The sequence below is a fragment of the Pholis gunnellus genome, assembly GCF_910591455.1.
Source record: "Pholis gunnellus genome assembly, chromosome: 11".
NCBI classification, from domain to species: domain Eukaryota; kingdom Metazoa; phylum Chordata; class Actinopteri; order Perciformes; family Pholidae; genus Pholis; species Pholis gunnellus.
Genome location: NC_136538.1, coordinates 19,281,115 through 19,305,393, shown reverse-complemented (window position 1 = coordinate 19,305,393; position 24,279 = coordinate 19,281,115). Strand labels below are relative to the sequence as shown.

The following is a 24,279-nucleotide window of genomic DNA, read 5'->3' as shown; positions in this document are numbered from 1 at the left end:
TAACTTGCATCATATTTTTCTCCTTAATTGGCAACAAAAATGGTATTTATTTAATTAATCCAGTACTTTCCATAGAATGAAACACTTTTTATACATCATATTGTGTCCCTTGCTTTCACTTTTGCCCTGCAGGACGACCAAACATTTTTAAACTTGACCTCAACAGCCGAGCAATAGTCCTGAATGGAAATATAAATAAGCAATAATTGTTAAATTCACTGGCAAGTGACTATGATATATATGGAAGCAGACCAATCCATTTCAACCAATGCAGCAATAAAAACAACAAACACACAGTAAAGTGATAACGGCACACACACAGCTCATTGCGTACACAAAGCGGTGTAATCCTGCACTGTGTCAAGTCAAGCCCGTTCAATGATCCTGTGTGTTGAGGCTGATCTCTGCATACACAACAAACAGTTGTTCCACAAGCTCCAAAATACATATCAAACATTGTGGATGCTTGGTAGGAACGGTAGAGCAGACTGGGCACTTTTCAAATAATTACATTATTTGCTTTTGACGAGGATTAACTCTTCCAGGCTGCACACTGCTCAGCTGTCAGACATGATCTACGTCAGCTGTCGCTCTTTACCCAGCATTACTGGTCGCTTTAAGTCTGTGTTGAACTCTGGGTGTGTGTTCATGTGTCGCTTCATGTATTACCAAAAGGACTGGCAGTCCCAACACACAATAGAGGCCATTATCCCTTCTCTCGGGGAATAACCGTGTGTGTGTGTGTGTGTGTGTTTGAACAACTCTCAGATCTGGTCATTGTCAGGGTTGAAGCATGTCTCCCTGGAACAGCCGCTCATCAGTGATTAGTTATCACTAAGCGAGGATCAAGGCTGCACTGTGACACATCAAGGCCGGGAACCCGCTCAGTGTTATTTATGTGCTGGAATAAAGGTGCCAGTATTTGCCTCCAGATCTATTCTTAGGAATAGTTTGGGTGTCATTATCATCACACACATTTTCCCTTAGCATTTTGAGCCAATAGCTTGTATTTACTGAGAAATGAACATGCAGTATTGGAAACACTGCTGTCATAACTTGAGTTCTCATTGTTCAAATATGGCCAGCACATACAAATAATGGTTGGTTATTAATAAAAGAAACATCGAGGGATGGTGGAAATATCTGTGCTTAATAGTTCACATGGTAATGAATCGTTTCACACCACCAGCACTCTGCTGATTTATCACTCACTTAACATTGTTGAACTAAAGAAAGCAGAACCAGAGATACGTGTTTGTTTTTTATTGCATGCACCTTCCTCATCAAAATCTGTCTTCTACATTACCCACAATGCAACCCACTTGCATGCAGTTCAGGTGAAGATGTGTGTGCGTTGCTGTATTAGCAGCTAATGTAGCCTCCAGCAGAGATGAGGAGCAGGGTTTTACTTTTTTGGGGACTTTTTTTTTTTTGTGCATTGTTTTTTTTTCGGTCGCTAGAATCAATAAAACGTGCCCGTCTGTAGATGATTCACATGAAACGCCGATCGCGATGGGAGGGACTGTACATTCTGAGCTTCTGGAATGCTGTTAATGTTAACCTGTGCAGGAAGTGTTGAGTCTCATTGATCGGAGCTAGTGCTCTGGAAATGTACATTACACAGAACTTATCAAGACAAAAGGTAAACGTAGATGAGTTGTATTTACAGCAAACAGCAAATTAAAACGGATCAGGAAGATTCCAGCTCAAATATAATGAAATAGTAAAGTAATGTGAGTAGTAAAAGGAGGGTGGGGATTAAAAGAGTCAATTAGAAATAAAAGCCTGTTTTTAAATGAGATTTGCCCTTCAGTTGGGGTAAATAGAGGCCTCTGCAAGTATTTGAGAAGTCCTGCCCATTAACCTGACATAAATGAAGAAATTCTCTCTAAAACGAGTCATCAAGCCTTTGAATCTGTTCTGACTAAAGGATGTCTGAAATAAAAATAGTAGCTTCTTAATTTAGTATAAAGAAAAACGTTTGAACTTTGAGCTCAACCTAATGAACTCTGTTGATCTAAACTAGCATCATGGTCACGACTCACTCGGCTCTAATGCTGATAAGCTTTCAAATGGCACGATGAGCTGGCAGAGCAGTTGTGACGAATTTGTCTTGATTATCCCATAACAGCATTGACATTCAACCCATGCTTGCTGTTGTGCAGTAAATACTCCCCAAGAAACGCATCACTCATTGAAAGGGCCTTTTACTCTGAAAATCACACATGCAAACGTGTACTGTACAAGAGCGGGTCACATGACTGTTGTTATTGAGCAGCAGTGTCGGTTATTTAAACAAATATTGCGTTGCGTGAATTATCTTTTTCATGAGTATTTTCAAAGCAATGTTGGGGTTCAGAGGGTTGATCGTATCAGATGAAGAAAGCTCTCAAGAGTCGAGCTGTAGACTGCTATTAATCAGGCAAAATCAGCTGGTTGTATTCCTCTTGACGTCTCTGGTTGTTGTGTGAAAGAGTTACTGGCAGCCTTTCAGGCAAATGTCAGGAGCCCCAAAATAACCTCTTTCCATCGCGATTCCTTCCTACTGGTGAGTGCTTCTGTTACTGCTGCCTGCTTCACGCGGCGTTACACTCCCCCAGCTTTGAGGATCATAAAGCAGAGTCCACACCCCCCTCTGCCGTCTCCCCACAGGAGGAAGTTTAAAGGACGTGAAGCTGTTCTCATATTTGTTATCCTGTTGGTCAGAGTGAACGTTTCTGGCAGAGACTCACAGACTCTTTTCACAAGCAACCCGATGTTGGTCTCTCCCAGCAGTCAGCTAATGTCTGATTAGGCTTCATTTAATTGCTCAACCTCACACACGCACACACACACCGACTGAAGACATGCAGACCATAATGCAGAACAGAGAACTTTATGGTTCAACAGAAGGATACACAGTATGTCACTTCATGTTTTGGTTGAGCAACTCTGATACCTTTCAGGCACACACACACACACTAATGCACTGTTGTTTTTCATGCTAAATTTGAGAACAGAAAAGCATGAAAGAACATTGTCTCATAATACATCTCTTCAAAATGTAAACGCGCAACTTGTGCAATATTTTGCAGACGGAGCATTGAGAGAGAAATTTGCAGTGGAAATTAGAGAGTGATTTTCCACAGCTGTGTAAAGCTGTTTATGAAGCAAAGGTGAGGAAAGCCTTATTTAAAGTAATGAAGGCGGTTTGAATTCTCCATCCCTGTATGCTGTAAACCCAAATCCTCAGGTAGCAGGTTCATCTCAACATACCGGTGTGTCGTTGGCTGCCTCTTATGGGTAACCCTCTGAGCACAAGGGATATTGGGGATCAGTATCCAGAGAGGGAGACACACACAGAGAGAGAGAGAGAGAGAGGGCTGGAAACTGGAAGCTGTTAAGCTTGTTAGCATGCTGATGTTAGCATTTTTCTCAAAGCACCTCTGTGCCTAAATACAGCCTCACAGAGCTGCCAGCATGGCTGTAGAATCTTGTCTTGTTTCGTTTTTTTTTTCTTGACTCGGGGGGTCCAGTAGAGCAGAACTGGTGTCTGTCTCAGTCTAATTAGCATACTGCCAAGCTCACGGATGGGGGAAAAAAAGTGTCTGTTCAGGGTTGTGAAAGGTGAGGGTTCTTGAGAATTGGGTGCGTGTCCTGACTGGCTGTAAATAGTTTGAAAGATGGAGAAGAATGGAACAAGTATCAGCTTACTACTACTGTGCTGTTGTTTTAATGGTTATAGCTGCAAGTGTCAGAATCGTGACATTATCAACACCACCGTCCTCGTTCCCCTTATCGTCGTCTCCTCCTCGTCGTATTTGCATCGTTACGCTGCTGGCTTTGAGTCGGCGACACGAGCCTCAGCTTTAGCCCACTGTGACGCCAGGCTGACCTCTCAGCGCCGGGATGTCTGACTTGTTGAAAAGCTGCGACGGGACCGGAGGTGATCGGTGTCAGAAACTCACCTCCGCCTGTCTCGTTTCGCTGTACGCCTCCACGTGTCGGCCTTTCTCTGTGTCTCCGTCTCTCACTTTCTGTCTCATTGTGTCTCTGCCTCTCTGCTTGGTGATGCAGGGCGGGCCGGGTCAGTGTGATTCAGGGCTGTAAGCCGGAGGAGGATTGGATCTATTTATAGTCTCGTCTGCTCTCTGGGCCACGCTGACCCGAAGTCTGTCTGTTTTTCTCTTTCTGTCAGTCCGTCATTCATTTATCTCATATCAGTTGGTTTTCCTTTTATCCTGTTCTACCCGCAGATAGAAAGAAATTACCCTCCAGTGTTTAACAAGCTCTACCTCTAATTCTCTTGCAGAGACACACACACACACACACTTCAGTACAATGTTCATGCAGTTTCCTTGCTTTTCTTGGGATGTGATTTAAAAACTAGATTTCCCTGAACAAACACTGATCTGAGAGAGATGCAACTAACAATATGTACTTTAAAATTATGGCTTTATGCTCATTCAATTCATATGTCTATAAAATGATGCCAAATCCAATCACAAGATACTTGAGCTCACGGTAACACACTTAACAATAACATTCGTCAGGCCAGCAGTCTAATGTAAGGAATCGCAACAATGAGAGGAGGAAATTGTATTTTAGAGCCTTTTAACCAGTGAAACTTTAGTGTGTGTGTGTGTGTGTGTGTGTGTGTGTGTGTGTGTGTGTGTGTGTGTGTGTGTGTGTGTGTGTGTGTGTGAAACAAAGCTGAGAGACATGCTTTTAGTTTTCATTGACTTGTCTGGAAAGTCACTAAAAGGCTTCAAATGGAATCATTGGTTATCTAACAACAACAACACACACACACACACACTTAACAGCCGCTGAATTGCACATAGATGCACTCTAATACAATATACTTCTTTAAGTGTGACAATACGACAAAAAACTAAACAGCCAGACTAATTTTGAAAAGGATAAAAGCACACCTTCATCTATTGGGTAGGTGGATGTTTGGCTGATTAATTTCTGCTTCATAAATAACTATTTTGCCAATGTTGGGGTTATTTTCATCTTTAGAAACACAAATGTTACAGATATTGTCATGTAATCTAGATAGCGATGATGTTTGTATTATATAGTGTATCTCAGAACAGACTGAGAACTGACTTGACAGTGTTGTCGGGTCAGTTGTAAGTCGTAGTTGGACGTGAATACTTTAGAACGAGAGCAGCTGTGCACGAGTGGCTTCATGGTGAAGTTCTTTTAAAAGGGAGAAGCGTGCGTGTGACCAGCGAGTCGTCGTGCTGATATCCTGCTATGCTTATGCTTATGGTGCAGGTTGCCAGGTGGGCTCCAATCAGCAGATGGAGGATGGTACATGCCAGCCGAGGTCTTTTGTTGACTCTGCTTGTTCTCCGGCGGCCCCTGAGGAGAGGGCACTTTGACGTGGTGCTGACTGACTATGAACCTGTGTTTTGCTGCTACTTATAAAAGCCACCGGTGTGTCAAGTTATCTTTTACATTTTCCTGGAAATACTCCAATGTGTATGTTCTTTGTTTTTTGTGGAGGAAATATCTGGTTGACAGGAAGTTTGGTGCAACTTGAAGTATAGAAGAACAACACCTGCATGAACGCCAAATTCAGACTTTACGGTTACTGCGTCCTGGAACGATCGGATGATAAGTGTAACCCCGGCTAATGACCACTTGTCACGAGATATAGAAAAATAATGTGAGAGATTGTTTGAGTCTTTCCTCTGTGCTCAGTTAGTTGACATTTAGTGTAAGTATTGTCTGTATCTTTCCCTGAATCTGAATCAGTTTTATTGGGCAGGTATGAGTAGAAATACCACCAATTTTACTTTTGCTCTCATTGCATATACACAGAAATAAACAAGGACCAACTAAAACATGAAGCTATTATGTGCAAAGAAGATGAGTGTATATATAAATTGTAAACGATAATACTGCAGTGCAATGTTGCAGAGTGGAGAGATGCTGCAATACATAAAATATAAGCTGGCAGACGTTAATGGCTGTACACGGGTGGAGGAGTTGTGGATCATTCAAACAGTAGATTTGGGCTGAAATAATTCATCCATCCATCACTCCATTCAGCCAGTGCTGCAGTCTGCTCAGAGCGTCTAGAGATGATGGATAAATGAATATGTTGAGCCACGCCGTCGCTCATCACTCACTCCAATTGCGCTAAGTGCTCTGTGTTGTGCTTTACGGAGCAGACAATATGATGTCACCACGTCTTTCTGGAACGCTGTAAAAGGGGTGTGTGTGTGTGTGTGTGTGTGTGTGTGTGTGTGTGTGTGTGTGTGTGTGTGTGTGTGTGTGTGTGTGTGTGTGTGTGTGTGTGTGTGTGTGTGTGTGTGGGTGGGGGATGATGAAGGCTCTCTCACTTTCTACTTCAAATCCTACGAAGATGGAAAAGTTAACAAGGAACTTGCACACACCAGTTCTTCCTCTTTTGTGTTTTCCAGTGTAGCCCACCGCATTGATAACTTCATCTAAAATGAGATCATTAAGGCTATTTTAATATAGTTTTAGTCTTAAAGTGATTAAAATGTTTTTCCTTGGTACTGTGAACTGCTCACTTCTGTTTCAGCTTGTGTCCAAAACATTGTTGCTTTTTGTTCTCGTGAGTTGCTGATTTCTAAGATGATTTTGGACATTGTAGTTTGTGGTGCTGTTGAATGTTATGGCATTACACAGAGAGACGTTTCTGTTATTTAGTTTACCCTCATTGATCTAAATATGGTGGACAATGTAAGAAGTAACGGTTTCAAAACTAGTCCAACAAGACTGGGATGAAACCTCGTCTCGGGCCTCTGTTCGTTTAAGGTCAATGTGCTCAACTGTGGCTAAATTGTCACAGTCAGCGATAGTCTATAACGTGAATTCCCAGCTGATAAAAGACCATCTGTAATTGTTCTATCGTGGTGTCAGTAATATGTGCAGTAACAACCGAGTATGTATTGAGGAAGTGGATCAGATGCTTGATCGCCAGGGCAGAGACATTACCAGAAATGTCCCTTTTTTATTTTAAAAGAGCACCAATAGTGAAACTCAACGTACGAATGGTGTAATCTCACTCTCGGCGACTCAGACTTTCGCTTTAACAGGACTAGCCCCCGCTTTGCTGCGGGTCGAAAATAGTCACTGTTTCAACACTAGTATCTAGTATGATTAATACTGTCCACTGCGCTACTTATTGTTGATGAGCTCTAATTTCCTGTAGTTGATTAATGTCAGTTGAGGCCCTTTAATGCTGCTCTGTTGATCTGATGTGTTGTTTAGGTTTTATTATCAACTCACCCTTTGTCCTGATTGTATATAAAAAACATTATATATTTGTATAACGAAGAGTAGAGTGCTATTTTTAACAGTGGCACCTTCTGTATTTGACACTGATCATCTTCTGCTAATCTTCAGTCAATTCCTCTCGTTTCTATTCTTCTCTGTACGATTTGTCCCTTTTTTGAAGCCTTGAGCTTGTTCTCTCGTCTTTCTATTGAAACTCCTCAGTCATTTCTAGTTCCTCTAAGCAGCAAGCTGCCAAGACTGTCTGCTATCACAAGCATAATAAAGCCGTCATCTCAGGCCAGCACTGAAAAATAAAACTATTTTTGCAGGCTGATCCAACTTCTAAGAATACAGACGGCCAAAATAAGCCATTATGGCTCCGAGAAGAAGGTTGTGGAATGTCTGCAGAGCGCTTTTGATTTGTCGTGTCAGGATAAATGCTGCAGCTGATTGGCTTAGCCCTGTGGGTCAGAGGTTAGGGGTCAAACTTGGGATAGCGTGTTGATGCCGCCGTGTCCTCTCCTGCAGGAGCTCGTTGGTGGTGAAGGATTTAATAGGAAATCAATGCACAAACCTTTAATGGTGCCAATCATGATCAATCATCAATCAATTCATGAGCTAATTGACGTCTCCTCTCATTGACCGAGTCTCACTGCTCCTTTAAACGCCCTTGAAGACGTAGCACAGATCAGAACCAGCAGAAATTATGATGTAGGATATCCATAACATCAGCTATATGCTTGTAATGCTATCTGTCCACCATGAATACATAGTGGTAAATTATTACTGAGCAGAGACCACTTATGTCAGTTGTATGTCTCTGCCTCATGTTGGCCAGTGCCTTGTGAGATACATAAGTGTAGTTTAATTTTCATACATTTTGAATGCCTTGAATGCACACAAGACCACAGATTACATATTTATGTAGTAGTTTACATTTTCCGCTGCCTCTAAAGGCCCCTCAGTGTTTACTGTGAAGGAAGGAAGTATTCCACAACCATTTAAATGGGCTGATAACATGTTAAGCAGGTCGAATGTCCAGTGCCATTCCCCCTCTTTCACATACGCACATACACACATACATACAGCCCCATCTGTCCCCTGAGACCAGCAGGTGGTGGGTGGCAGGAGTGTCCAGTATGAACTAGACCTCTGACACCCTGCAACAGGAAATGTTGTCCACTGTATCCATCTACTGTCCTACAACCAATCTGTCTGTCCACAACATCCAGCTGCACACACACACACACACACACACACACACACACACACACACACACACAGACACACACACAGACATCCTCTCCTCGCCATTAGAATCATTATCTGGACGCTGATTATATTAAGGGCGGACCCACAAGACTAATTCCACTAAGTGCAAAAAGCTTGTGCTAGAGGGTGTGTGTGTGTGTGTGTGTGTGTGTGTGTGTGTGTGTGTGTGTGTGTGTGTGTGTGTGTGTGTGTGTGTGTGTACACAGTATTTAGCGGCCTGTCTGTCCACTTGTGCAAACTCCTATTAGTTGACAGCCACTGTTTTGGCCTTTTAGCTCGTCTGTGTCGCCGTGTCTCTTGCCTTGTTGACATCCTGTCTCTGCTGTCCCCTCCAGCTCAAGTCGATTTGATGGCTGTTGCAGAATTGGCAGTTTTAGAGGGAAACTACTGTTGTGAATGGAATAGGAGGAGCAGAAGAGGTCGGAGAGAACGGGAATAATGTGTGTGTTTATGTGTGGCACAGTTAAAATAAAATGTTTAATCAATTCACAAAGTCGCTGGTGCTTCTGAAGTCCTTCCAAACAAGATATCAAGTTTTAATGTTTGCAAAAACAAATTATTTATTATTTATTAGCTCTGTGTCTGTTAAAAGGTTATGAAGAAGAATGTAACAAGTGCTACTGAACAACATGAACTGCAGTCAGATTATGTGGATGTTATGCAGCCCCTTGTTGTGTACTTTTATGTTGGCTTTGAGTTGTTCTGTGTTTTGGTCACTGACAACAAAGCGTCTTGTTTTTCTTCCTGATACTGAGATTGTGTCCTCACTGGTCCGTCTCCGTCTTTTCTGTCCTCAGATCATCAGAAGCTGGACCGGGAGGCCAGGATCTGTCGTCTGCTGAAACATCCAAACATAGGTGAGTCATTTTTGAGAGCCAAGTGGATTAGTGGAGCGGCTCTGCTAATTCAGAACATCGGACGGTAAGAAGTCACTGCAAAAGCTATTTTCTGTAGCGGCCTTCTGGAACATGTCATCGGCACAAAACCACGATTATACGCATTTCTCATAAAATTCGTAAAAGTCATAAAGTATCTAAAACAATGTTAGGAATGTTTTTTGAGCGGTTAAAGAAAGCCTGGGGTCTCCAGTTCCAGCAGGCTGTTGCACTCATGAAGGCAAACAAACTACTTTAAAAACATTAACGTCTGATTACCACAATTTGCTCTCACTCTCTCTTCTCTGAGTCAAAAATCTGTCAAAATCTGGAAACTCCAACATTATACACATAGTTTTAGATTCAGTGTGGCTTACACTTTCCGGGTATATTATTATTATTATTATTATTATTATTATTATTATTATTATATGTCATCATGAATAAACATGCATACATCTGCAAGAAATCATGGAAGAAAAGACGCTGTTTAATACTCGTCCATGGGTACGTTTCAAACAGGAACTTCTAATAGCTAATTCGGCTAATTTATAGGTGCAAATTTGCAAAAATGTTGCTGTTGGCAATAGATTGTCAAGTAGGCAAAGAGAGAGAGAGAGAGAGAGAGAGAGAGAGAGACCCGGACTAAAGGCAGCGGCCCCTTGAGAGAGGAAGGAAATGGCAAAGTATATTTTTGGCAGAACTACCAAGTGTCTTATCATACTGTAGTGTGGCGCTCCGAGTGAGCTATACACACACACACACACATGCAGGGTGTGATAACAGCATAATAGGTATGGTTTCATTTATTCCCTCTTTCTTCTTCGTCCCACCTGATTCCTGCTCCGTCATCGTCCTACTCTGCCTTTCTTTTCCTCCCTCAGCTGCTCTTTTCTTATCCCCTTCTCAAGGGGAAGGCACGTCAAGTTATCTTTTCTCTAAATGTAAGCCGTCTGAAGCAAGAAGAGAGTCATATCCAACATTTTCAGGCCTAATTTAAAGCACTCGAGCGCCTTCGCCCAGGATTTTAATCTACCTTTGAGGTGACTCGAGAGCTGCTGGTTAAAAACAGCTAATGGTAAAAGTCGTCTTTGTTGGCAGGAGCTCCTCCTGTGTGACGAAAACAAAAAAGAAGCTTTCACCCCTCTGTGTACATCGATGTTTGCTGCCTGCTTTTGTGCCTCTCTAACAGAGAGAACACCTAAAATGAAATGACCAGTATCACATTAATTATAGATGATTAAAATATGGCAACCATTCTGTCAACTTGATCTTCCAAAAGCTGATTGCTGGTTGCCAACACGCCAGGTGGCACTCAGGCTTTAGAAACCTGCTGTCGAGCCTTTGGAGTGGATGATTTCAGATCAGTGAAAGGGCCGTGTATCACCTGACCTTCCGGGTGTTTGATATGATTGTGAACATACCATAATAATACTGCACTGCCTTGAGAGAAGTGTGGTTCTTGTGCTTTGCTCCCACTGGTCAGTGATCAGTGATGCATTGATCGTCTGCCACATCAACAATAATCATTAGGAGCTTACAAAATGCAGGTGTTTCCTCAATAAAAAGCTACATTTAAGCAAATGACAGCAGCGTAGCCTAAGTAAAGTAAAACACTCAAATCATAAATTAAGATGCTCCTGTGTCAACAAATGGTTAAATTAGATTAAAAAGATCAAACACAATAATTCTGCACAATTTACAGACTTACATAAATTAAACTAGACCAAACATAAGACGATAAGACAAAAAACTCCGACCTGTCATCAAGGTAAACGGCACTTTTCCTTCCCTGTGTTATGAAAAACATGTTCATTTTATGTACGTTGCAGGTAGCAAGCAGCTGGATTTGGTGTCTTGGGGATGCATAAATAATATATATGCCAATTTAGCACTTTATTCTCTGAAATAATCTTTAACGATCTAATATGATAACTGGTTGTTTTATAGCAGTATTGGGCAAGTTACTTGAAAACTCAAACCGACCATCAAATGTGAAAGTAACAAAGTGTTACTGGGATTAGCAAATGTAATGTAATTACTGACTTTCAAAGTGTAATCCCAAACACTACTGAAAACATTAATCTGATTACTGTAACGCATTACTGCGGGACATAAACCACACACTCGCATACAGACAGAGAAGATTCATTGTGGTCGTCTTAACCTAACGTACTGATTTCTAATTGAAGTCTTTCTCTTTCGCCCTCGCTAGTACGACTCCATGACAGCATCTCAGAGGAAGGCTTCCATTACCTTGTCTTTGACCTGTAAGTAAACCGCGCACACACACACACACACACACACACACACACACACACACACACACACACACACACACACACACACACACACACACACACACACACACACACACACACACACACACACACACACACACACACATACGTCACAGGTGGAATATTGCTCCAGGATGAATTGCTTCACCCAAGCAACAAATAAGTTGACATTTCTATTTTCACCATTCACAGCTGTACAGTATTTGAGCTTTTCCACTGAGCTGCCATGATGGAAAAGTTCAGTCTCTTTAATTAAACCCTATTTTAATAGTAATCGCACAAAGGTGTTCATTGTGTTTCCAGTTTTTAAATATTGTAAATTTAATTCCCAGCTTCTCATCTTGTTAACCCCACAAATAGAAAAGATGGGAACAGTTGAGTCAAGCTTCCTGTTTCATACTGTGAGTTGAATCAGGAGAAATGGAAGAGAAGACCTGAAGTCGTTTTATTTTTTCACATCCTCTCCTGTAATCGCAGATGTTACTCATTAACACAGAACATGATGGATCTATGGGGACGTGTCACCACTAACATCAGCATAAATCAATGTCCTTCCTCAAAATGAGAATAGAACCAACCAGCTCTCTTGTTTTGTTTGTGTGCAGCGTCACTGGAGGGGAGCTGTTTGAGGACATTGTCGCTAGAGAGTACTACAGCGAGGCCGATGCCAGGTACAGTATGTCGTCATGCTCACATGTCAACGTGTTGTGTTATGTGCCACTAGTCATCTTTCCTGCTTGGGAAGTTTTTGTGGCTGACGCAGTAAAATTTCAGGCAGGGAAAGTAGTTGGGTGAAAGTACAACATGTTTATCCTATTTAAATCTGTGTTGTACTGGGTGCTTCAGTAAAAGAAGCAATGCTTTTGGTTTCTGGCACGTCTCTGAGGTTTATTTTTGACCGTGTGACTCAGGGCTTTTAGTTTAATGCCATTAATAAATAATGACTAAGCTGTCCCCAAGTTTTGAAACATTATTTTGGGCCTGTTGTTTTTTGCAGTGCAGCACATGCACCTGCGTGGATTGTGCAGACTAACCTTTATATATTGCTCAAGCAGATTTTTGTCGGACATGCTTTATTTAGTTGAACATCAAAATAGAATTACATAAAAATAACTCCACATGATCAAATAAAGGTCCAAACGTAAAATTCTGTCAACACATTCATTACCCAACGTCAACGTTATGTTCGAGCATCTTCAGCCAAGAATGTCTTTCTTGTCTGATTATTAATAGTGAACTGAGATCTTTGTGGACCAATTTCACTTTGGATCTCACAAATCTGAGGGCGTAATGATACATCATGACTATCAATCTGTGTGCCAGCGCCAGGTGTAACGGTGTTGTTCAGGTGGTGTACGACTTCTTCTTCCTCGTCCAATGAGCAGATAGTCGTCAATAAAGGTTAGACTTTTTGTATACAGGTGCATATCAAGCCGACACTTCATCATACGGAGGGATTTGGCCCGTTTGTCTCTCCCTAAGCCTGTACTATTAGAAGCCCTGCCTCTAATAAACAAGGAAAAGCAAATCTTTCACGCTGGCCAAGTAGATGGTCTCGATGGAGACACCTTAAGAGAGAACAGAAGAGAAGTCAGCTTCAAACAGCTAATAGGCATCATGCACATGGGTGAACAGAGAAGAAGCATGGGCACTCAAAACTTCTGCCCACATCTGACTCAACATGACGACGTCCTCCTTGGGTTTCTCAAGTGCCTCACCTTGCAATGGTAGTTGAAGCCACATGTCAATCACAGATATTGAATATTTGACGAATGAAAAGTATCGACTATTCTCTATTAGTGCAAACGATTAGATTTTCTGAGAAACATGAGTCGGTGTGTGCTTTTTATTGTTAATTTAGACAAAGTAATTGTGTATCACACGATATCTGGATATATGATTCCATCACAATATGATTCCATTGAAATATGATAAGTTATCATATTGAATTATTTGCCCAGTAAAAAACTAGTCTAGGCCTTTGGTTGTCTAGAGGATGGACACACACATTCTGGATTAGTTCTCTTCTGATATTGATCTCTACTTCAAGGACCAACTAAATTAAAGGAAACAGGAAAGGAAAGGCAGGAGAGATGTGAGGCATGAATAGACGGGGCAGGGGATACAATGTGAGTAAGGCCAGCAGCAGCAGCAGCAGTAAGTAAGTAAGGGCACTGCAGCTGCAGAAACAGGGAAGAGAATAAAATGTGGAATCCAGATTCAGCCTAATTTGGACACAACGTCCCTAATTCTGTCTCTGTGAACCCTCCTGACCCTGAACTCATGTCAAGTTCAATTTAATATACAAAAAAATAATAGTGTTTTCTAACTGCGCATCAGACCAGCAGAATTGCTGATATGTAAGCTTAGGACAAGCTTACATAAGAACCCCCCCCCACCCCCCTCAGTGCCTCAACAGCACACGAACACACTGCCCGCTTCACATCCTTCCACACATCCATTCACATAAAAATGCACCAAACTTTTCTCCCACATGCACCTCTTATCCTCTTGTGCAGCAACATGCAGATCGCAAATGGTGTCCGTGTGACATTACAGGGCTCTCTTAAGCTCATGCATGAGTCATACATATACCAGTTGTTTTTATTAGTGGAGCATGTCGCAATGAGCGAGAGGAAATTATCTCATGTTGCAAGTCACAGCTGGCGTGTCAACAATTTGGTGAAAACAGGCACCTGGTTGCAGGGATTTGCTCCCATTCAGCCACGAGAGTATTAGGGTCGGGTTGTGCTGGAACAGAAGTAGTTCATAAGAAGTGTTGTCCAACGTTTTTTTAATCAAAAGTATAGACGGATAAAATTCAGCAGGCGGATTGAAAAGCCACCCGAAATAGAGATGGATGAGATACGTTGTTGTTTAAATTTGGAGAAAACAATGCATACTTTCAGACATTAGTGGTGTTGTACTCTGTTGTCAGATATGGTTGTGTAAAAAAAGAAAAAAAGAAAGCTAGAGAGAGAAGTTAAAAACCTGCGTAGTTTCTCACCTCCACACACCCAGCCAATAGAGGCGCGAGGTGGGTGTGAGTGTCGGATTGTCTGTTTTGGAAAGTTACAGAAACGGTGGCACACAGCCCCCGCAGTTGTTGGTTTTGTCATCTTTCTTTGCCTTTTCTTGTCTTTTCCTTCTCTCCCTGGCCTGTGTCAACATGTCGCTCCCTTTCCAGTACAGACTTCCTCTGTTTTTGACCTTGCTGGGAAAAGTTGAACATAAGTTGATTTGGATTTTAGGAAGTCTCTTTTCTGCTTGACCTTTCATGTTTGATACATAAATAAAAAGAAACACAGTCAGCATTCAAAATGTACCCAAAGGACCAAATTGTGTTGAGTTCAAATATTTGACAAACCTCCCTCAACGTTTTATATTCTACTCCTTCAGTCTCTTGTCATCCAGCTGTTGTGGATAAACGGATGTGTGTCTCCTCTGGTTCTAATCCCTCTCTGTCTCCTCCAGCCACTGCATCAATCAGATCCTGGAGAGCGTCAGTCACATCCACCAGCATGACATTGTGCACAGGGACCTCAAGGTGAGTTATCATATACCGGCGGTGAACACATTCCAGTTATCGTGCAGAAATAACACGTTGTGAATAAAAAAAGGCATTTGTGTGGATTCACAACAGGTCTGAACACACACATGTGCACACGCTCGCGCAGACGTCACAGCGTGACGTTAAGAACCCTTTGGCATCATCCATCCTGCTCTTCACCTGATTTTTGTTCTATTCCCATCCTCCTCTATGTCTGTGCTCCCTCCCCTCTATCCCCTCTTATCCCCTCTTATCCCGCACTTCTACTCTCGTCCCCTCTCACCTATCCCTCCCCCCTGCCTCCTCCCCTCCTCCTGCGCTGCCGAGGAGTGACGAAAGCAGACCAGCTGCTATTAATAGCGGGTCGGTGGATGAGATGACGGCCGGTGACGATTTCCCCTCGCGGCAAGACTGTTCACCCCTAACAGAAACCAACAGCACTGTGACCTCCTCAGCTGTGTGATTTCAGTTTGATAATATGGTGAATGAGGACAGTGAAGGGAGCCGAGATTGAAACCCCTGGATAATTGCACCAGATTTATTTTACTGCCAGTCCTTTACTTTAATAGTTTACTTAACAATCTGCTCTATTACTTTTATGTGACAGTGCAAAATGAAACCATTATTCTTGGGTAAGTAAGACGAACGTAATTGGAAAATAGACAATTAGCTTTTGTGCGTGAGTGGGGTAAATGGACTTGTATTGCTTTCCATTGATTTTTAGCTTGCGTGTGGATCTCGGTATCAAATGAACTCGGACAGGGAAGACAGATGGACAGAGGACAGAAATGAATTATCGGTACATTGTTAATGTACAACTCTCTTTTCATGTATTCAAACTGCATCTGTGCTGCATCATTCTGTGCAGCCAAATAATGTTCCAACCCAACAAAACGTATTATATTCCCATCGGGATCCCAAAGTTTCCAAAATTACTAAATATGCCAGGTTGAATTTGGGGGAAAAGTGTCTGCAAGACATCTGGAATATTTCCCATTGATGAAATGAAGCAGCATAAAAACATGAAGTCTTGGATTCATTTTTTTATTCATGGATTCTATTATATATTTTACTCCGTTTAAGTATTATGAAACATAACATTATATTGCATGCATTAGGCAAATGTTTTTGCCCAAATCGACTTACAGGAAGTGCATTATTTCCGCGATGGCTTCAATGAAGAGCTGGAACAGGCTGATACAGAATGTATATCAAAACTCAGATCGACAGAGCGGAATAAGTTGATTTTCCAATTTTAAACCTGCCATAACTTGTAAACTCTGTGTTGTGTCTCACCGCTTTCATCGACCTGGTTTCCAGCAGCAGCAGGCAGCTGTTTTAATCTTATAAATCAGCGGTCCACTACCCGTCCAGCACACAATGACAAAGTTAGCGACTAGCTGGTGAACGTGGTGAGGGCAGCAAAACGGATATAAAATTCAAATGAATGCAAATGTTTCTCTCTATCTGCTGGATGTGTAACAAGTTAGCAACATGTTAGCCACCGCAACTTTAAAAATGATTTTGTGTCAATGTTGTCTTTACAGCTTGGCTTAAAAAAAAAAATCAATTGTTGCTGCTTAAGGCTTTAATTTCTCTGAGCAGGATTCTTGGTTACCGAACAAACCCTCCAATCATCTGACAGCTAAAAAGAAAGCACCATCCTCGGGATGAAGCTGCCAAAAGACACATCTGTATTGGAGTCATAAAAATTACTAATAATGCCTGCAACGAGAGGTGTGACCTCACACACACATCATATTCTTGCCTCCCTGTCATCTTGGGAGGGCCACTCACTGGGGGCGGGGGGGGGGGGTAGAAACAAGAATTAGAGAGAAAGAGTTGAGCGCTGTTGGCTGGTGGCAGGCTGAGTTGCCATGGTAACTGTAGGGTGAGGTCACCCGGCTGCTGCAGTGCCAGCGTAGGGACTCATTATGCCACCTCCCATATCTATCTGTCTCTCTCTGTCTCTCTCTTCTTCTGTTGCTTTCACTCCAGCTCTCTGTCCCTGTGCAGTCCCCCCCCCCCCGCTCAGCTCTGCCCCGATTGAAGGGAGGGATGATAGAAGGGAGGGATGGATACATCGATAACTAGATGGAGGGAGAGAGGGAGAGAGACTAACAGATGAGAAGAAACAGACTATAAGCACAAAGACTGCATTTGAGGCGATGAGGACGGCTAACCACTGCAAAGACTTTAGCTCTCGAGACACACACAGCACAGATAGGTTCACCACATTGGTAAAGAAAAACATCTGTTTTCTATACACACACCCCATTTTACACCTGGAGGGTTACGTTATTTCGATTCAAATTAGGGAGGAAGAGCTGGCAGACGAACAAGGTCCAAGATCCAGGGTATAATGCAGGATACTCTCAATAAGACGACAGCCAAGGCCATCTGTAAGCTACTTTTCGGTAGCCTTTCTCACTAGGCTAATGACTTGTACTGTAAGAAGTAATTATTACCGGAGGAGAAGCCGGCAAGCACTAGCTTGGTCCCCCCAGTCGGTCACGTGATCCTCGTCTTGCACATCATCCCTCGATGGCGTAGACGGTAGATAAGAAGTGGACCTAGTCGTTGTGACGCCACCTATTGGTTTGTGGACTGCCGTTTTGAAGCCTCGAATCTTGACTTTTTGCAACCAGTGAAAGGAAGTGACCATATTTGGACTGGGGACGAGTGACGTAGAGACGCCGTATATGACCGTAGTGACCTGTCAATCACACGGTAGCCCCGTCCTGAAGCATACCTTGCTTTATAGTCTTATTTTACTCTAAATGGGATCATAATTTACTAATTTTGTATTGAGCAAGACTTGAAATTACAATGTTTACTGAGGTAATGAATCAAGTAAGAAGCAGAGTCATTTTCTCATAGACTTCTATACAATCTGACTTATTCACTCCCTGCTGGTGCCTTCCAACCTTCAGAACCGGAGGTTTCCGCTTGCTAAATAGTCTCCCAAGATGAAGCTGCTGTTATTTCTTCTTTACTGAGGATGGGGTCATCTGTTTCCTTTAGACAGGCAGCCTAAGAGGAGGCGGAGTCGGGTGACCTTTCAGCTTGCATTTACATCTGGCTGAGAGACGATAGTAGTGTGAGCCAGACCACCCTCACATTTTAAATACTGAAAATGATGGCAGGGGAAGTCCAAAAACACAAAAGCCGAAGGAGCTTTCAGGAACATCGATCATATCAAAAGGCACCTTGACAGAAATGTTAACGTCCATGATTTCCCGTACAGCATTTCCCCCTTTATTATTAAAATGTACATACATGTGATAACATTTAATGTCTGTGAGGCTGTATGGTTCAGGGTGGGCATAGCAACTATCTGTCAAACCCAGGACCTTCTTGGTGTGAGGTGAATAAACTGGCCAACCCGACATTATGTAGGAAAACCTAAACCGGGTAAATCAGCTGTGCAGTGCAGCTATATCAGTAACTGACCTTCTGTCAAATTACACTTGACCAGATGCAGTTCCTCAATTTCTTCTTCCTCTCACCTCAAGTGACATGATATAAAGAGATGCAAATGAGGAAGATGAGGAAGCAGCTAAGAAATCCCAGTTAATATGTCCCTTCGCGGCCAAGACGGCGAAATCACAGTAAATATGTCTTTTGCATGACTGTTCTCAGACGGACAGTTTCAAAAACGCTGTGTCAAATTCAGTGACAGCTGACTGAGAAGGTCTTTCCTTTGGGGGAAGTCTTTGTGGCCTGCTTGACCGAATCATGCCTCATTACTACTGTCTGTCATGGAGCTCCTGCAGCTCATCCAGTCATGCAGACACATGGGACATTTCCTGGAGGAGGGTACATGCTTATCTCTTTTACCCTTAATATCATTATTTTGATGTCCCTATTTTTGCTCAAATCTTTGCTAAAACTTATTTTCCTATGCAAAACATAGAGAGTTTGTCCAATGATACATTTAACAACCTGTTCTTATTAAATGACTTGTCTTTCTGGGTTTCTCTGAATATTGAAGAACCTTTGGGGGGTTTTTGAGTGTTGGCCTGAGAAGAATTTAAATGAACTTGTGATGGATTTTGTCTGTATGTTTGACATTTTACAGACAAAGTATAAGTGACAAAGGTTTGCAGCCTGAGTGAAAATATTTCTCCCTAAAGAACTATTTATCTGTGTGTGTCGCAGCCGGAGAACCTGCTGCTGGCCAGTAAGATGAAGGGAGCCGCGGTGAAGCTTGCAGACTTCGGTCTCGCCATCGAGGTGCAGGCAGACCAACAGGCATGGTTTGGTAAGAAATAACACTTGAATAGAATGTGTAACCTTATTATCTGTAATTATTCCACACTATTCACTTTCAGCGGTAGTGTTTGCTTCAGCAAAAAAATCCCCATCACTATGACTATGTGAAATAAGGAAGTATTAATTTAGTGTCGAGCTACAGTTTGTTTCAGTACAGTATTATAATAAAATGCTCTATTTTTGTAACTGTGCAAGAGAACTTAATTAATAACACCATACATTCAAGAGAAAGTAGTTTGTGTGTTGATGCAAAGATCATAAAGGCTTATGAAGCCATAATCTTGCTGAAATCATGTGTCTTTGTTTTTTTTCCAGGTTTTGCAGGAACTCCAGGTTATCTGTCCCCAGAAGTGTTGAGAAAGGACCCGTACGGCAAGCCGGTGGACATATGGGCGTGTGGTCAGTTAGTCTACCTTCTGTCTCTTTGTATGCTGCGGCATTCATGTGCTCACTAATAGTATGATTATGCATTTGACATGTTTTTAGTATAGGTTTTATAGACGGTGTGTGTGTGTGTGTGTGTGTGTGTGTGTGTGTGTGTGTGTGTGTGTGTGTGTGTGTGTGTGTGTGTGTGTGTGTGTGTGTGTGTGTGTGTGTGTGTGTGTGTGTGTGTGTGTGTGTCAGGTGTGATCCTGTACATCTTGCTGGTGGGCTACCCTCCCTTCTGGGACGAGGACCAACACAAACTGTACCAACAAATCAAGGCCGGTGCATATGACGTGAGTACTTCCCTCTCATGATCATGTAGTTGCCTTCCAATGTGTATGAAAAACCATTAACATGACCATGGTGTGGAATAGTTCAGTGCATTGTTGTACAAATGCACATTATACTATCTTTGTCATTACAACAGGTAAATATAGAGACGTTTTGAGTTTGCATTAACTGGGTAACCGGGGGAATTAGTAAAAAGGCTCCGGTTTCCTCTGCCACTAAGATGAAGGCCACTATTTGAGAATTTACAGTAATCATTTCATCCATTAATAATTTAGAAATATTGATTAGTGCAGCTTTGATAAATGTCCTTCCTTTATGGAGCTCATATTTGCGGGCTCATCGCAGGTCGGCTGATTGAGTGTGCGTTTTGTAAATGGATCCATGAAGATGAGAGCTGAGGTTCGTAGAGTCTGTTAGAGCGCCATCTTTGTTCATTAAACTTGGATTCTAATACATAATCTGAATCATCATTTATTTGAATGGGAAGTGCAAAGTCTCGAGATGATCCCTACAGGACACCTTCAGTTCAAGTCTCATCAAAATGACACACAATCTCTGTCGCGCAAGTCATTTAGAAATTACATTTTAGTTTATAATTGCTTACTTGTTGTTGCATGATTTTCATCAAGCTGCAGAAAGAAGGTGATACACTATGACAGAGCGACGGGCTTATTTATCAGATCTTGTCATAGTCCTCTGGGAGATAGGAATTTATTACCCGTATTAATTTCCATAATTGGAAGCAACCACATCTAATGAATGTGCATAATATGAGCAGCATTGATATGAAGTGACTGTGACAAGCACTCATAATAATGTGCACTTCTTCAGCATCGTCACTGTCATGCAGATGCCTCGAATCTCATCTTTCTTTCTTTTTGTCAGTAATTGACAACTGATACCTTAATGTTTGACGTAAATGTCTCTGACAACTTGCTTTGATTTTTAGTAGTAACCATGTTTTCTGGCACTTTATGCTTCTTGAATGGAGCGATGAGGGCGGCAGGTGTAGATTTGAAAACTCCTCCTAATGACTCAATGAATTTTCTTTTTTTATTTTTTTCATTTTTGTGACCCATCAAAGCGAGACGAATCATTGCACCATTCCACATAGTACGCATGCTCTAAAAGCAAATAAATAAAAAAATGTGTGCGTTGTAAACAGACGATGAGGACAACTAGAGACCATCTTGCGATTAGATCACAACAGCAGCAACGTTAAATCAGGCCAGGGGCGGAATGTAAGCGTGGAAATGGCCCCCTTCCCCCCTCTACCTTCCTACTTCCAGCCCTTGCTCGGAATACACCGATCCCTTTGATCTCAACTACACTCCTGTAAAGTTTCGGGTCTTGCACGGTTGCGACTTTATCGCGTTGACAAAATCTGTCCACAAACCGACCGACAGACATATGAACACCTGGGAAAGTGGTCAAAACTGCTTCTGTGATACAGTTGGTGATGATGACTCAAGTTTAAAACAATACCAGCATCGCTGTCGCTGCTGATAATAAAGCTACTGTACTTACAAAAGACATTTTTTTTACTTGGTGTCCAGGAATTTTTCAGATAATCTGCCAGATTTCTTCAGAAAGTTGCTTTGCACAAATGCGTGTTGTGGTTCTCAAAGAGTTTCCGGTCACACTCTGCGTGTATTCAGAATAGATAACACACCTCCGTTAACGGGTCTTCTGCTATTATTTGCGTGATGCTTCACTGAATGCGTGCAACGAGGAAAGAGACACACCTTGCAAACACTCAGTCACACAGTCTTTTACTAAATATACTCTTTTTTTTCAGATCAACATATAAAGGGCAATGTGAGAAAAGTGCGTTTTTATTTCTATTTCTTTTAATCCACATGATGACAGAGCCTCCTCTGGTCTAAATACCCAAATAAGGTCCAGTCTCCAGATGTGGTGGTAAAATACTCCTGTTGATACATGCTCCTCCTCTCTGCTTTACTTCCTGGTGTTTTAGCACATTTTGCAGATACAAGGTTCCTGAGGCTCTGCCAACTGTCACATTTCATATGAATAAAAAAAACAACAACATATCTGTGTTTGCATATGCAGGTGTGTTAGGCCAGAAGGATAAAATGTTCAATGAAAGCATAAGAACAGGGATACGCGCTCTTAACACTTGTTCCTCTTTGATCTCTCTCTTTCAGTTTCCTTCTCCAGAGTGGGACACAGTGACCCCCGAGGCCAAGAATCTGATCAATCAGATGTTAACGATTAACCCTGCCAAAAGGATCACTGCCGACCAGGCCATCAAGCATCCCTGGGTCTGCGTAAGTCACACTCGTCGTCTTCAAAAGAAATCTTTTCCAGCATGTCCAAAAAACACTGCTGCAGATGTTCCTGCATCACAGAGTTACATTGTGAAACATGTTGAGCATTTCATTTTTGGCATTGCTTTACGAAACAAAAGCACCATCACATCTAAAATCAGGGACTGCTAAACATATTATGCCCTCGAGCAGAATTAGTAGTTTTGAGTTAAGTGAAACTCATTTTAAGCCCTCAGGTCATTTATCTCACACTTGCTCAAAACTACATGTAAGAGCTTTAGACAACATGTGGATGGAAGTAAAACGTGATACCTTGACCACAGAAATATGTGGTTCAGATTGACTGACAGGCGTCCATTAAACACAATAAACAAATAGAGAAAAATAGAGAAGTATAGTTTGAGAGGCTGCAGGCTCTGGATGTACTCTCGCACACACTTTATTGTAATGATTTGCTCAGTATTACTCAAAATAGAGAAGTGCGTAACTCCAGGATATAGTAAAACTCCTAAATTTACTTTACGACCAATAATTCTTTTGTTTTTGATATATGTGGTTTGCTTTGGAGCCTTGGCTGCCGAGTGAGAATGAAACCATACACAGGAGGAAATTAGCTGTGGTGGATTCAAAAAGCTTCGTTGTTGCGGTGCCATAGTTGTCGAATTCATCTGACATGTGATTAGATGATCTTGGTATCGACAAAAAATATAAAGTAGTGGGAGGCGTCCTGATATAGAAAATAATCGACTTGGCTAAAGAAACAGGCTGCACAACTTTGCGCTCTTTTATAGAACCCCTTGTCACTTGGAATCGATTTATAAAGGAGTGAAATCAGTGTGTTCTCATCTACATCGACATGGTGACACATTGAAGTTAATCTATAATGTTCTCTCTCTTCTACACACAGCAACGCTCCACTGTGGCCTCCATGATGCACCGCCAAGAGACTGTGGAGTGTCTGCGCAAGTTCAACGCCAGACGGAAACTTAAAGTGAGTGTGTGGCCACACACACACACACACACACACACACACACACACACACACACACACACACACTCGTCCACCTTACACAAATCCTTATGCTGTTTATTTTTGTGTCCCTCTAGGGAGCTATCCTCACAACAATGCTGGTGTCCAGGAACTTTTCAGGTGAGCTTTGGAAGTGGTACTAATCAAAATCAACAATCTTCAGGTCCTGATGCTGTTCATGATTCATATTTGAATGAAGCCGTATAAACAAGCGCCCTGATTTAGAGAAACTGAACAGTTTTGTGACAGAAAACAAATCTGTTTCGTCATTACATTTAATAACAACAGTGATAGTGATGTATATGCTTTACAGGTAATCACTTATTCCTCATCTGAGATCTCATTGAGGTCAAATACGTTGTTCTTCGACTGTTCCCTAAATAGCATATTTTTATTCTTGTTCACTTTTGCTCGTTGGCTCTGTCTGCTGTTTTGATTTTGCACTTCAGGGGTTTGGCTTGGATTTCCTCCTTGTAAGCAGTTTGGTGATCGAAACACAGTTCCCTTTTGATCGAACACCCTAGACGATGGCCTTCAAGCTAATGTTTTAATGCTACTGGCCCTGTGTTTATATGCTTTCATGTAAGTAAAACAGCTCCTGTGGATCACAGCCAACCTTTTTCTACTGGTCAAGATTGATCTTAACTGAAGAAAGCAGGCGAGCCAGACCTCTAAAATGCTTTATACATAACTGCAGGCATGTTGACCAATGAGTGTCAAAGGAAAT

General features: G+C 42.0%; 1 protein-coding gene across 11 annotated transcripts in view; it reads left to right on the top strand.

Annotated features, from left to right (window-relative positions):
- Positions 1-24,279, top strand: part of camk2g2 (calcium/calmodulin-dependent protein kinase (CaM kinase) II gamma 2) — a 56,421-nt gene that overhangs the window by 11,765 nt on the left and 20,377 nt on the right. For all 11 annotated transcript variants that reach the window (XM_079169167.1, XM_079169168.1, XM_079169171.1 and 8 more), the window contains exons 3-12: positions 9,312-9,371; positions 11,605-11,659; positions 12,295-12,360; positions 15,164-15,236; positions 19,401-19,503; positions 19,830-19,913; positions 20,139-20,233; positions 22,400-22,522; positions 23,430-23,513; positions 23,630-23,672. In XM_079169167.1, coding sequence (XP_079025293.1) covers positions 9,312-9,371; positions 11,605-11,659; positions 12,295-12,360; positions 15,164-15,236; positions 19,401-19,503; positions 19,830-19,913; positions 20,139-20,233; positions 22,400-22,522; positions 23,430-23,513; positions 23,630-23,672 — 786 coding nt within the window. The remainder of the gene's footprint in view (positions 1-9,311; positions 9,372-11,604; positions 11,660-12,294; positions 12,361-15,163; positions 15,237-19,400; positions 19,504-19,829; positions 19,914-20,138; positions 20,234-22,399; positions 22,523-23,429; positions 23,514-23,629; positions 23,673-24,279) is intronic.